We start from the raw sequence: 15,065 nt of genomic DNA, 5'->3' as shown, positions 1-15,065 counted from the left end.
GATTATTTCATCTCATTACGACTCAGCTATAATGATCCTTACTTGCCATAATGATGGATTTTTATCAATGACAGTCAAAGACAGTTGAAAAAAAAAACAACAAAAAAACAGCGGGTTGAGCCTTTAGATCACAATCTAACTAGTTTACTTTCAGAACAGTAGAGCATTATTTCAAAATATTTTGATTTTTTTTTTAAATAAAATAGTCATGGAAAAAGCTTGATTTACTTAGAAAATAAATAGAAAGAGGTATCAAATCTTAAAAAACGTATAGTTTGATAAACTGATATTTGATCATAAATAGAACGAAGAGAATTTGGAAAAGAATGGATTAATAAAATTTTAGTTTGCACAGCACACCCCAAGAACAAGAAAAATCAAACAGCAAGCAGAACCCAAACCAGAAAAACAGACACATTACATGTTCTGCTTTCTTGTGTACTTTCATCTCGCCCCATGCTAGCTTAGCCTATGGAACAAACAAAACATAAGAGCACTGTTAAAGCAATACTGTAGATCTCTAACAGCATGGGAATACATATCATTTGATTGTACCACACTCACTGCAATGTACAAATATATAAATGAACTGTAAATGGGGTTACCAGCATTGTGTGACAGTTCTTCATTGTATATGGTTACAACTACATTATCAGTGGCTGATTTATTGTATTGTATCATATGGAAATACTTAAAAGAAAAAATAAATCAATGTGCAATTCTTTATAGTTAACTAAAGTATCTTTTACAATAACAAAAGCTGTGTAAGGGTTGTGAATTGATTCATAGCTGTTAAGTTGGCTAAACACAGTATCTGACTTAGAGTCAAGTCAATGGAAGCCAATAAAAGGATTACAAATCAGTCCAGAAATATCTTAAACCTGGCTATAAGCATGACCACCATGCTTTTCTTAAGTAGTTAGCATAAGAAGAATATAATAAAACATCAGTGTATCAATTATTCCCATAATAAATAGTATACAATTAAATGCTACATTAGTTTGAACTACCTGGATGCTTATCTGTTTGTCCTGGAGAACCCTCTGCAGTTCCAAGAGGCTCCCCTTCAAAGTCCTCAGTTTCATTGCCAACTGTTCGGCCTCTTCCTTAGTTTGGGTCTTCCCTTCCATGAGTAAGTTCTCACTGTGTACAGACAGTTCCGACAAAGCCACCACCTTCTGTTCTATTTCCAAAAGCATGTTCTGTAGCAGTGAAAACAAAGAAGCAAATTCAAACATTTTATGAAATAAGGCATTTCGGCATCGCTGTTACATCAAGGGCAAAGCCTTTGTTACAGGAGCAAGTCCACAGCAAACTGAGAGTCATTTTCACTCTCAAAAAGAAAAAGAAACTTTTGAAAATTAAAAGCAAGGATATCTCTTGAACCCAGTAAATGGCAAATCTATCTTAGAAATTGGTTTGCATGTGCCATTATTCTTCAGGTCTATGCATTATTAGACCCAAGCTCTTTGCTCTCCGTCTTGTTTTGTACAAATGAGCCATGTGCTATATGGATAAGCTTTTAGCTTCCAAGGTTTGTGAATGACTGACTATATCTGCATAATCCTCTTTACAGATTGACCTGCATAAACACATCTTTACTGGGTAACTATCCTTCTATGAACTGCTCCAGTAATGTGTAACTTCACAGGACATTTTAATTATAGAAGAAACCTAAATTGCCTTATTCAGAGGATCAAATGAAGCAAGAACTGTAAACTGATACTTTCTAATGTAGCCATTTTCTCAATACAGAAATAAAACAGTTTAGGCCTCATGCACACAGTTTATAAAAAAAGCATTTAGCAGTTTTTTTTCAGCCTGTAAAAGCACCTTTATGAAAGCCTACGGGGTTGATTTACTAAAGGAAAACAGACTGTGCACTTTGCAAAGTGCAGTTGCACTCTACAAGAGTAGTGGCTCCAGAGCTTAGAGCAGAAGCTCGTCTGACTTCCATCATCCAATCACGTGCAAGCAAAAATGCAGTTTTTTTTCCATGCATGTGATTTGGTATTCTTTACAAAGGGAATCTTTACCTCATTTACTAAGCTCTGGAGCAACTGCCCATTGCAAAGTGCACAGTCTATTTGCCTTTAGTAAATCAACCCCTATGTGTCTATGCACATATACATGCTTATAGGCATATTCGAAGAGGAGCCACTGATAATAGTTTATATGCTGAAGATAAAAAAAACACCAAAGGAGAAGAGCTGAAAAGCAGAAAAAAATGCTAAAGATATCTAAATGTGCCTAAATGCTAAACGTGTTTGGTATTTGAGCATTGATGTATTCCAAAGGCCAGAATAAAGTAATGGAATACATTAACTCTCAAATAGGGATAAGCCGAACACCCTCCTGTTGGGTTCGCAGCAGAACATGCAGACAAAAAATGTGTTTGAATATGCAAACACCAATAAAGTCTATGGAACACGAACATGAATAATCTAAAGTGCTCTTTTTAAAGGCTTATATGCAAGTTATTGTCATAAAAAGTGTTTGGGGACCTGGGTCCTGCCCCAGGGGATATGTATCAATGCAAAAATACATTTTAAAAATGTTCTTTTTTTCAGGAGCAGTAATTTTAATAATGCTTAAAGTGAAAGAATAAACGTGAAATATTCCTTTAAATTTCGTACCTGGGGGGTGTCTATAGAATACCTTTAAAGTGGGCATTTTCCCATGTTTTGAACAGTCCCTGCACAAAATGGCATTTCTAAAGGTAAAAAGGTAATTTAAAAGTACTCGCAGCTATAATGAATTGTCAGTCCCGGCAATACAGATAAAAGAAGTCATTGAAAAAAACTGCGAATAGGCGGACACCTGATGTTCGAATCGAACTTATGCTCATCCCTACTCTCAAACATTTGACATACCTAAATGTGCCTAAAGGCATATGCAATACGTTGCTTTTACTGTGTTTTTTTAAGCAGCTTTTCTCTTGCCAAGAATTCTAGCAATCAAAGGGGCTGAACAGACACCCTGGGTGTTATTTACGAAAGGCAAATCCACTTTGCACTACAAGTGCACTTGGAAGTGCAGTCGCTGTAAATCCAAGGGGGACATGCAAGGAAAATAAAAAAACAGAATTTTAGCTTGCACATGATTGGATGATAACATCAGCAGAGCTTCCCCTCACTTCAGATCTACCCCTCAGATTTACAGCGACTGCACTTCCAAGTGTACTTGCAGTGCATTTGTAGTGCAAGGTGGATAACCCCTGTGTGCTTAAGGCCTTAGAGAAGTAAGACCAAAGCTTTCTTGGCCATACTTCTCTTCTGGCTTACAGGAGTGCACCTACTTTTGCTCTCCTGTGAAAAAGAATCAGCTTAGAGTGGGCTTTACCGCCCTGGAATTCACCCAGTTACCTTATCAGCAGATGAAATGTTTGGTAAATATCACTTTCACTGCCTTATAAATTTGCTCCTACAGCCTATGTGTAGTGAACATTTAAAAAAAAAACATACAAAAATTAGCACAATGGGCATTACTTATAGTCAGTAGGATATAATCCTCAAATGTGGCAGGAGTCAATAGTACTTTGGAAGCTGTGATACGCACTCATCAAGAGTGAGTGGCTATGCCTGCCCTTTCCATCCAGCTCCTCCATTCATAGACAATGTACTATATCCTCTATAAATAAAACATGAACTATGAAAGGAGGGGTGAACCTTTCCATCCTCCTCCATTCATAGATCATATTTAATTCATAGAGTAGTATACCATCTATAAATGTAGGAGATGGGCAGAAAAGAGCGAGCATAGATGGGCACTTCTGATGAGCTCCCTCAGTTCTATTAACCTCTAGACTACAGCAGCAGGGTAGAGGGGGAAATGATTGCGGAAGACTTTAGCTGTGACAGATGTGACAGCAGCACAATGTACACATTCAACTGTCTATAAGTAATGTCCATTGTGCTAATTTGTTTTAGAACTACACTTAGGCTTTACATTGATTATGTTTAGCGAAACAAATCTAAATAGCATGTTACTTAAGGTAAAATACCAACATTTAATTTGCACTTTACTACATTTGGCATCGGAGCATAAATGGCACCACTGCAGCAAAACCCTACTCATCGCTGTAGCTGCATGGATTGCAATATTGCTTTATTAAGCTCCACCACACCTCCTACTTTTCCAATGAGCTGGAGTATAGGTGAAGTATATTCCAAATGTAGTTAAATGGTTACTCTGCTTCTGGAGGAAGTGGCATGGAGCGCCCTCTTTAGTAGTATTAGCAGGGCTCAAGTCCTGCGGGAACGCATGGGAACAGAGTTCCTGTACTTTTTCCACATCAGGAACTCAGTTCCCTTTAGCAGCCATGTCCTGCATATGCCTGAGTAACTGGTTGCTAGGCCGAGCAGCGCCACCGAGAGAGAGCAGCCAGCCACATACACCACACCAGACAGAGCCACACTTACTGCTGATAAGGATCCAGCCTGTGCCCACTGCCCAGTCAATGCCAGACAGTCCCGGGGCAGCCGCTGACTACTCCCGCAGCCGCTGTAGCACAATTCCAGCAGTGCAGCCCAACTCTGAGCTGCCAGACTTCTCCAGTTCAACTTCTCCTCTCCTGAGCTGAGTTAGTTACAGTGAGCATGCTCCCCCTCTGTTCTGCTGCTGTCTCCCCCACTCCCCCTCCGTTCTGCTGCTGTCTCCCCCACTCCCCCTCCGTTCTGCTGCTGTCTCCCCCACTCCCCCTCCGTTCTGCTGCTGTCTCCCCCACTCCCCCTCTGTTCTGCTGCTGTCTCCCCTACGCCCCCTCTGTTCTGCTGCTGTCTCGCCCACTCCCCCTCCGTTCTGCTGCTGTCTCCCCCACTTCCCCTCCGTTCTACTACTGTCTCCCCCACTCCCCCTCCATTCTGCTGCTGTCTCCCCCACTCCCCCCTCCGTTCTGCTGCTGTCCCCCACTCCCCCTCCATTCTGCTGCTGTCCCCCTCCAGTTTTCCTCCGTGTCCCCCTCCATTCTACTGTTCCCCTCCATTCTGCTCCTGTCCTCCTCCAGTTTTCCTCCGTGTCCCCCTCAGTTCATGTGGTGATTATTCTGTTAGTTTGACAAGTTAACTTATTTTGTTTTTGTAAACTGGCACTTTCCAATAAATGTTGCACTGTATTTTCTGTGAAATTTATATGCTTATGAGCGTTTTTTTTTTTTTGGTGGGGGAGTGGATCTTTGGGTGGGAGTTCCCACACTTTTTTCCCCAGGACTTGACCCCTGAGTATTAGTATACAGTAGTTCCTGTAATGAAATCACGGGGCTAAGAAGAGCATTACCCTCTCTCCCTGTATGATAAATAATAAACTGTTATTGAAAACAAGAAATGCATATGTAATTTACAGGAGGAATGTGAGTATATTAGGTAATAGGGATAGCCGAAAGTTTGAGTAAAGAAAAACAAAAAACAAAAAATAAGGTCTCTGTGCTCCCTCCATTGTACTGTATATATTATTATTAACTAGCAACAATGAGCGATTTTAACAGTGGGGAGAAAAGCAGAGAGGGGTGGAGAAAGCTCTCTAAGTTGAATGTGAACAAGAAGCCTCCAGTGCTTTACAGGAAACAGGAAATGTTCTATTTATTTCATATTATATAGGATAATTAATTATGCATTCTGGATTTATGCATTCTATTATTTGTAATACACAAATATGCACATAAAGCACACTTCCAGGCCTGTACAAGAATTTATTTTCATCTTTCAAAATACAGAGTTCTGAACAATGTTATATCTGTGACAATGCAGCACTCAGAAATTCTACATACATATAATAGCGTGTGCAAATAGAATGCTTAAATTCATAATCATTAAAGAGGAAGTAAACCCTGATGAGTTTACTTCCTCTTTCATTCCCTGCAAAGGCAAAGCATAATGGACTACTATGCATCACATAGTAGCCCATTATGTGTCACTTACCTGACACAGGAGCCAGCGAAGTCGCTGCTGTCCCCTGTAGTCCGCCGCATCCATCTTGTTGGTGGGGTCTCGCAGCTCCGCCGCTGTCATTCGGCGAAGCCGCAATGACGTCACTCCCGCGCATGCGCACGGGAGCCGACACGCGCGGCAGCTCCGTCGCGGAGAATGCCGCGCTCAGTGCGCCTGCGGTGCCCGTTTTCGGGCAAATATCTCCTAAACCATATAGGTTTAGGAGATATTGCTTGGACCTACAGGTAAGCCTTAATCTAGGCTTACCTGTAGGTCAAAGTGGTTTGTAAGGGTTTACAACCACTTTAAATTAAACAAAAAATTATATTTTTGTTTATTTATGTTAAATTTGTTTATTTATATTGTATTTTTTTGGGTTTAATTTGAGGATTATGAATTCCAGCTTTTCATTTATGCACGCTATTATATGTATGTAGAATTTGCCAGCGCTGCACTGTTACTTTTTATATCTGCATATAAGGTTGGCTGAATACCTTACTTTGTGCTAGCTACTTTTTTTTTTTTTGCTTGTTTGGAGCGCTAACTCACATTATTACACAAAATTTATATCTGTGATGCATTATACCTGGCAATCAATGAGTTGTGCCTCCATATCCATAGGCTCCTCAAGGGCCCGCAATACATTATCCAAAGTTGATCTGGCCCCCCGCAACCAGTGATCAAGTTCATCTGCTTCACTGCGGTATCTCTGCAGAGCTTGTTCATGACGTTGTTCTTCCAGCTGCTCGCTCAGTTTTTCCTAATAACATAATTTGTTTAGCTTTTCTGTCATTGTTAATGCATGTGCGTAAAACATACAGTATTTCCACTGTTGAAAACTAGCATCGTCAACGTCATCACGCACAATAAGCTTTTACCCCCACCCAATCCGGGTAAAATGCTGTTGGGGTTATAATTATTTAATTATAACTATAGTTTTTAATTTATTTATCATAGCAGAAAGGGAATAGTGATAAGATTTCTTTGTACATTGTTCAGTAATGGAAATGTAGTATCTATAAATACGATTGCAATTCTTTGTAATACTTGTGAATTTAGTTCTGCCTTTTAATCCAATTAAGTGTTCCAGCAACTGAACTTTTCAAAGTTTGTGAAGTAGCTGAATTGTTGGCACACTGAAAAGCCTAAAAGTTGTACCTAAAAAAACACTGTTGATTCAATAGTCAACAAATGAACAGACATGGTGGCCAAAAAGACTAGAGGGTCATTTTTTTTAAATAGCATACTACTTAAAATCTGATTTTTATAAATAAGATGGGCCACGTTGTACATAACAAAGAGTGGATAGCGATATCTGCTCTCCATTATAAATGAGGACCCAGGTACAAGTCTGACTACAAAAATTTCAGAATGTGAAAGTGTATCTAAACTCAAAAATAAAACATAATAAATTGTAAAATTTAGGTGCCGCTCAGGTAGAGAAGTAAAGTTCAACAAGATGGCTGTGAGTACAGGCAGGGACAGGTTATGTGCCCTAACTCCAAGCTGCAGCAATGTCAAAGGAAAAAATCCATAAGCACAGCCTCAGCCCAGTTTATTTTCGCTGGAGATCCTGCAAATAACACACTTCATGTGCCTTTGTGTTTACATTTACTGTACAGTATTTATGGGGGCGGTAGCCATGGTTGTCACACAGGTTTCCCCCTTTATACATCTCCATTATATGGTGGATTGATGGGACTAATAGCTTACACAGGATATATAAGAATATTGTTGCCATGCTTGTCTGTGTATATAATGCATGATAATAAGTCCATAATTCCAGAAGTAAAGTGCTAACACTCTGTCCATTTTAGAAAACTCAACTTCTGTTACGCCTGTAAAAATGATTTGCAGGAACCAAGAAGTCAAACATGTTGCAGTAAAACCAATTTCAGTTGAACTAATTTATTTCGCTTCTATATACAATTATAATGTCCATTTTGTTCACCCGTGTTGTATGAAAGCAATATTTGATAAAAAATCCTTTAAATTGAATTTGTTTAATTTTGGTAAAATTTTATTTTGTAAAATGTTTAGGATGCAATAGATATGGAAAATTCAATTTCCATAAGTACTGTATATATTAGTTTTACAGAAATACAATGTACTATATATGCCAAAATGCTATGGTAGAAAATAATTAAGATAGCGTAAAGAAGTAAGTATAAGCAGCTGTTTGCACTATTAAAAGTGTAAAAGCTATATTATTTAGTAATAAGTGCACATAGACATATTTACTCTAAACAACTTGAATACTGTATGTACCTCCAAGAGTTGCCGTTTTCCTGAGGCCTTCATTCTGATGGTGGCCATTCTCTCAGCCAAGACAGTCAGTGTTGATTGCAGAGCTAACTGATCTGCGGCTTCTGAATCAAGAGATTCAGATACTAGCTCATCTGCAAAGGAAGCTTGCAACTTGCTGATCTCTTCCTGTAACATTAAAATCTCATCCATAAGAGCCTAGAGGGAAACATAAAAATGTATTATATATATCCTTTTTAGATTGTAAGCTCTAGTGAGCAGGGCCCTTTGATTCCTCTTGCACCAAATTGTAATGTAACTGTAATGTCTGCCTTTATTTTGTTAAGCACGGCGCTAACTGTTGGCACTATATAAAACCTGTATAATGATAATATTATCCACCTTACAAGCTTTGGCATACAAAAAAATGGCAAATCTCCTACTTAGAACAGTGCATGAAAGATCTGGCCATCCTCGCTGGGACTGTGTAATCATCAGTCATTTTATCATTAGCTTGGTTAACAAACATGCATGCCAGCACAGTTTTTGCATGTATTTCACACATGATAAAATTATAATTTTAGGCTTAAAAAGTCAGGTTAACACCAGTGCAGTATATATTTTCTGAAAAAAATGGTGGTAGTTCCATTTTTATTTTTTTTGTCACGTGATATTAACACACTTCTTTATCAAACACACATTTTCAGTAAAAAATCCATCAAAGTGGAGGTCTAGGCTCCTTCAGAAAAAACATTGTCTTTTAATATTAGGACACTTACCTGTTCGCGAATCCAGCGGTGTCTTCACCCGAGCCAATTTTTCAATGGGCTCTTGGGTGCTACCAATGCCATCCTGGGTAAGGGAACCTGTGCATGTGTGAAGTGTGCTGCGCCTGTGTGAAGCGTGCTGCGCCTGCGTGAAGCGTGCTGCAATTTGTGAATGACCCGAAGATGGGGGAAAGAAGAAAGAGACCGAACGTCCAGAAGATTTTGCTGCAGTGAAGTCAGCTGGAAGTGGGAGCATGTACCTGTCAAAACCAGGTACCAGCTTGGTAACCAAAATGTTGCATTGGTCACACTTTAAAAGCTCTTCCAGGTCATCAGTTTAGAGTTACATGCAAATAATGACCCTAACATTATTGCTGTCACTCTGGCATGCACAGCAATTTGTAACACATGTAGTACAATCAACCCTGATATGTACATTTAAATATGTATGTGCATGTGCATAGGGCAGGGGGGCTATGTGATAGCATATTTATAGTGACAGGTGCTCTTTAATAAGACATCAGGTTTTTTTTAGACCCCTGATGTCTCCCCTCCACTCCACTGAAGCTAATGGAACACATCTGCCAGATAACCTTCATCAGGAAACTAACAGTTGGCTTACAACATTTACACAAATTGCTGCTGTAGCAGCCTGGAGTGTGTAAAACCCCCTGCTGCTGCCAACATATGGTGTTTATCAATGGCAGGCCAAGGGTTAATCCATAGAAAAGAGAACTATTGGAAAATGGCAGCATAGAGATTTCCCAACAAAGCAGAATACCCTTGCATTTGACAATATACACCTCTGAAGTTTGGGGAAGCTCCCATTCTAGTTCTCCATACTGATTGATCCCTGTGAGGAATAGTCCATTAGTGCTCAATTTGTTGATTAGGTCAGCAGAACATACCAACACATACAGTATATTGCGCAAAGACCCACCTACATTATTTATTTAAAGCGGGATTCCATTGACCGATCCGTTTTTTTTTTTCCTGGGTCATTGAACTACTTTAGTAATGCACAGAGAGTACTCACTTGCTGTGTTAAATCTTTCCCCTGCTTTCCGATTTCGTCAGCAATATGATGTTATATAAATGTATCCTGGCGGTTTTCATTTTGCTTGTGGGCATTTGAAGCCCACAATCATTTATTTCCAGGAGTGAATGCTGTGCTCCCAGGATTCCCTGCTCGATCCTGCGCATGCTCATTGTATAACAGGGAGCAGCGCTGTAAAATTCCGGGTTGCCATCACAACGGCCGGCGTCGTCGGAAGTTCCCGCCACGTTGTGATGGCAACCAAACATATACAAACGAGCTCTCACTCGGCCGGACAATGATCCGCACAGAATCTTGGGAAGACTCAGAAGAAGCTCCCAGGGTACTTTGCGGAGCAGGGGAAAGGCGAAAAACACGCCTACTCCCACAGGAGGAGAGACCGGAAGTACACCTAATAATTAAAATAAAAAGGTAATTACGGCGAGATTAATTTTTTAAAGGGGCATTTGAGCATCAATGAAAGTAAATGAATGGGCTCAGATTGACTGAAATATTTGGGTACAATACCGCTTTAAATGATATCTAATCTGATAGATCATCTGACTATACAACTACTTATAAATTGAATTCAAATTCTGTTTATCTGATACACAAAACATGATACAACATCTGTCTGTGTGCAGTTTACAGTGCATATATCAATCAAACAGATTCCATCTTTCTTTAACAGAACAATAACATTTAATTTCTGATTGTTGGTTGGTGGTTGCTAAGAGTTACTACACTTTGTAGATTACAGTAGTGTAAAGGCCACACCACTATTAAAAATGAAATGCACCTACTAAATGTGTTTTGAAATCTCAGACAATTAATCATTTACAGTAGAACCAAAATCAAAACTTTTTTTTTAGTTTTGGATAGAGTGTAGAGAGATTAGAAAACATGTCATATTTTATTGTTGTCTGTGTCACCCTCTCTATTTGTCCTGTTTATTTTTATCATTGAAAGTGAAAGAAAATCCCAAATGTTGGTTTGTCCCCAGAACATCTTCCAATGGGGATACTAGTTCAGGTGACCTGGGAGTCCCCAAGGGATTTCTTAATTTGCAGGAATTCCTCTCACTTCCTGTTTTGACTATGGGACAGGAAGTGAAGGGAAATATCCTCAATGGGCAAAAAAAAAACAAAAAAACTGACAGGGGTTATAACCCTCCCTTACTCTATCCAAAATGAAAAAAAAAGTTTAACTATAGTTCTCCTTTAAATTATGCTAGTTAACTAAAATAATTTTAATATAAACATACTAAGGAGTGAAAGAAGACTTGGATTTGTGGAAACACTACTCAGGACATGGCCTAAGGCAGCACAATATAATGGAGTAATTTTAATCATATCTTCATCAATTGTTTATTTAGAAAAAAATAATATATGAATTACCGTACAACCTAACTTAGTGTAAGGGGTTAAAGAGTGCGGGCTGGGTTACAGTTAGTGTCTAGGGATTACAAATAAGTCTAGGTTTTAAGAGGTAAGTGCTGGGCTACATTGTTGTGGTAAAAAGATAATAAACATTTTTAGGATTACGTTAAAGTTATGGCTAGGTTTTTTGGTCCACTTAAGTATTGAGAAGAGGGAAATTAGATGTTAATGGACTTATTATAGGTTAGTTAATTTTTAGGGCCTTAGTGAGGAAAGAGTTATGTATTAGAGGTAGCCTAATAAACAACAGTATTACAAGACAAAAAATCCAATGTACCTTTATTTTATATATTTTCGTATGGCACTTTGTAACCATATAGCTCTGTAGGTATCAAGGATGGCACAGTAAGATATTTTACATTTAATGAATACTACAGATTACCTGGTGTTCAGCCATCTGACTTTCAGGGGTCTTGCTGGGCTCCAAACTTTCATTTAATTTCATTTCAACAGCCTCCATTTTAGTGGAAATGGACTGAAGAGAATCTTGATATCTTTGTTGTCGTTCAAGAGCCTCATATAAAGTGCGTTGCTTTTCGCTAATCTAACAGACATATGAAGACAAAATTTATAACATAAAAGATACTAGCACAGGTGACCATAGAATGCAGCATATTATTATTATTATCAGTGCTTTACATGAACTTAAACAGTTAGTAATGAATACAGGTAGGCTAGGTTCATATCTGTATGGGTGGTTCCTGCTGCAGGTTTGCACTTGTTCCTGCAGCTGCAATCACCCGCACAGAAAACACACACTGGATGCATGTGGATACCATTAGTCCTAATGAGAGAGAGTGATGTCACCAGCACACCAAGACCCACACATGCCTGTGTGACTTTGAAACGTTGCTATCTGTTGGAGATTTTGGTGTGCTGGTGACATCACTCTCTCTATTTCCAATTCCAGGTGGTGGTCGCTTCCGCACCCACTTACACATTCAGCCATCTCTACAGGAACATGTGTGTTGAGAATAGTGCATTGGAACCATTAATCCTTATAGCGCATCACATGCACTGGTAATAGCACCCACACTGGGAACCATACTGCACTTGCGATTCCCATGCAGGCTGCAATTTCTAAAATGCTGCAGGGACCTTTTCCCTGCATTTCAAGAGGAACTGCAGCCCATTTAAATGGGCATGCTGCCGTGCCCACACAAAATGCAGCTCACAATGCTGAATCAATGTGAACCTAGCCTAATTTATGATTTATACCCTACTACTAACTCTAGCAATCCCATAAAGGATACCCTGGTTTATAGTACTATGACTTGCAGTTCCAAAAGATTTTTTCTTTGTGAAAGCAACTGGAGCTATAATTTCACCTTTAAGCAGAATGCAAGGAATTAGAATCCATAGTGAATTTCAAGAAAAATACTGTATTTATTGGCATATAACACGCACTTTTTCCCCTGTAAATCAGGTGCAAATAGTGTGTGCATGTTATATGCCAATACTGTAATTTGGACTGCCTAGGAGGGAACCGGGAGGGGGGTGGGACGAGCGCTGTCAGATTACATACAGCGACAATCTCCTGTTTACTCAGTGTCCTCTGTAATAGGAAGCCCCATCTCCTGGGTCGGCATTGGACCAGTGTTCTGTCTATCATAGAAGCTGGTCCAGGAGGCCGGACTTTATATTAAAGAGGCTGCAGAGTAAACCATTAGATTCTCGCTGTATGTAATATGATGCTGCTTGTCCTGCCCCCTCCCTGTCCCCTCCGAGGCAAGGCAGCAGTAATCTGAAGTGAGGCTGCAGATGGACATTGATCAGGCTGCATTCATGGCAATGGTGAGGCTGCATATGGGCATTGATCAACTTCAGATGGGCATTGATCAAGCTGCATTGATGGACAGTTGTGAGACTGTAGATGTGAATTGATTAGGCTGTAGATGGGCAATGGTGAGGCTGCATTGATGAAACTGACCCTTATTTTGCTTCAAAGTTCTTTATTTAAAATGTAAGTTTTTTTTCCTGAAACTTTCCTCCTTAAATTAAGGTGCGTGTTAAATGCCGGTAATTCTTGTAAATGTTAAATTTTTTTATTTTATTTCAAGAGTTAGCTTTTGCTTTTAATTTCATATATTATACACAATTGGCTAAACATTAAGATGAAAACATACCACATTCTTCAGTGTCTCCCAGGAACGCTGTAGATCATCTAATTTTGCGTTAGCAGCGCTCTCTATTCCCGACTCATACATGTCTTGAGAAGAAGCTGCGTTGGGCTGGATCTTGGCAGCATCTGTCTGCAACTGTTCAGCAGATAAGGCCTGGTAATAAGCAATGTCCTAAGAGCATGAAGGATAACACGGTACTTTCAACAGAAAAGGTAAAAAAAGCATGCAAACTAGTTCCTGTAACTGCAATATATGTTATCAGCTTGATAAAAAAAAAAAAAAAAAACTAAGTTTACACTTTACTGATAAAGACTATTGCAAAGAAATACTGAAGTATAAAATCAGCTTGCATAAATGACTAAAGTATTACTATAAGTTTGTTTTTTTCTGTACACTCAGATTGATGCTACTGGACCATAAGTAGCACGGTCTGATCTACATACAGTTACAATCTACAATGGTAAAATGAATTATAATATATTTTTGCTGTGTTATAAAGGACCTGATTTTTTTTTTATATCCTACTGTATCTAAGGGCCCATAGGGAGACACTGAGTCTGGCCAGGGAAGGAGTATGTGGGTTATCAGGCCACCACTACACTACAGATTTTGCACTTGGCTGAGGGCCCAAAGTTAAAGTGCTAGTGATGGTGCCACTGAGGTTAAAGAATTTTTGTTTGAGCTTGTAGAACCCACTGTGAGGCATGGGTTCAATAATAAAAATGGGTAAGGAAATTCCTGAAGGATATCCAAACCAAAAAAACAAAAAATGTTATATATCACAGCTGACCAATCCTTAGATGTGGTGAAAGATGTTTTTCAACACGTACAGAAAATACATGTTGATCTTACCTGAAATGCTGCTTCTTTGTTACTTCCTGTGAGCTGAACTAAAAGCACAAACAATGTTACCTTCTTCCTATAAACTACTTATCCCCATGCAAGGGAGATGAAGAGTGGAAGACATGTTATTATTCCAGCCGGGTTGGCAACCATGGCTACCTCCACAGATACAGTGGAGTGAGTGAGTGTAGCCAAGGATAGGAAGTGTGTTATTCAATGGATTATCAGGTAAAATAAAGGCAAAAACACCTGAAAATTAGAATGTTTTTGTGAGCACCTCATCCAAGGCCTGGTAAGCTGCAAATATATAAAATATTTTTTTTGGGCTTTAGATACACTTTAAATTGGCCTATGAACCTAACTCTGTATTTTTGTCCCCAAGCATTTGCTTCAAATTTGTTTCATTCCAAGCGCCCTAAATAATGTTCACAAAGGATTTTTATAGCTTGAAAGAAAGCAGACCCTATGTTGAAGACAGAACAGAGAAAGGTCATTAATCACTTCCATACCTCTTTGCTCAAGACTCAAAGTTCAGATGTCACCTAGAGCACTGATATACTGTGGGTGAAGCAGATACAACCCTATACACACAGTTACACATTTTGCATGCTATTGGCTCTCAGAATCATATTCAGCTATTCAAAGGTGTATAAAAGAAAATAAAATCAGAAGGATGAGGATCCCACTGT

The 15,065-nt window shown here is 39.1% G+C and overlaps 1 protein-coding gene across 15 annotated transcripts in view; it reads right to left on the bottom strand.

The window, feature by feature from the left end:
* The window catches only part of SYNE1 (spectrin repeat containing nuclear envelope protein 1), a 663,643-nt gene that overhangs the window by 172,009 nt on the left and 476,569 nt on the right, over positions 1-15,065 (bottom strand). For 8 of the 15 annotated variants that reach the window (XM_077486324.1, XM_077486337.1, XM_077486323.1 and 5 more), the window contains 6 exons: positions 13,537-13,704; positions 11,793-11,954; positions 8,193-8,387; positions 6,511-6,684; positions 1,011-1,202; positions 422-469 (listed from right to left, as the gene is read on the bottom strand). In XM_077486324.1, coding sequence (XP_077342450.1) covers positions 422-469; positions 1,011-1,202; positions 6,511-6,684; positions 8,193-8,387; positions 11,793-11,954; positions 13,537-13,704 — 939 coding nt within the window. The remainder of the gene's footprint in view (positions 1-421; positions 470-1,010; positions 1,203-6,510; positions 6,685-8,192; positions 8,388-11,792; positions 11,955-13,536; positions 13,705-15,065) is intronic. The other 7 variants (XM_077486328.1, XM_077486329.1, XM_077486332.1 and 4 more) reach the window with 3 other exon arrangements.

This window comes from Lithobates pipiens, unplaced genomic scaffold, assembly GCF_037356315.1.
Source record: "Lithobates pipiens isolate NorthernLeopardFrog02 unplaced genomic scaffold, aLitPip1_a1.2 Scaffold_18, whole genome shotgun sequence".
Classification (NCBI taxonomy): domain Eukaryota; kingdom Metazoa; phylum Chordata; class Amphibia; order Anura; family Ranidae; genus Lithobates; species Lithobates pipiens.
Note: the sequence above shows the minus strand (reverse complement) of the source record. Positions and strands in the feature narration are given on the sequence as shown.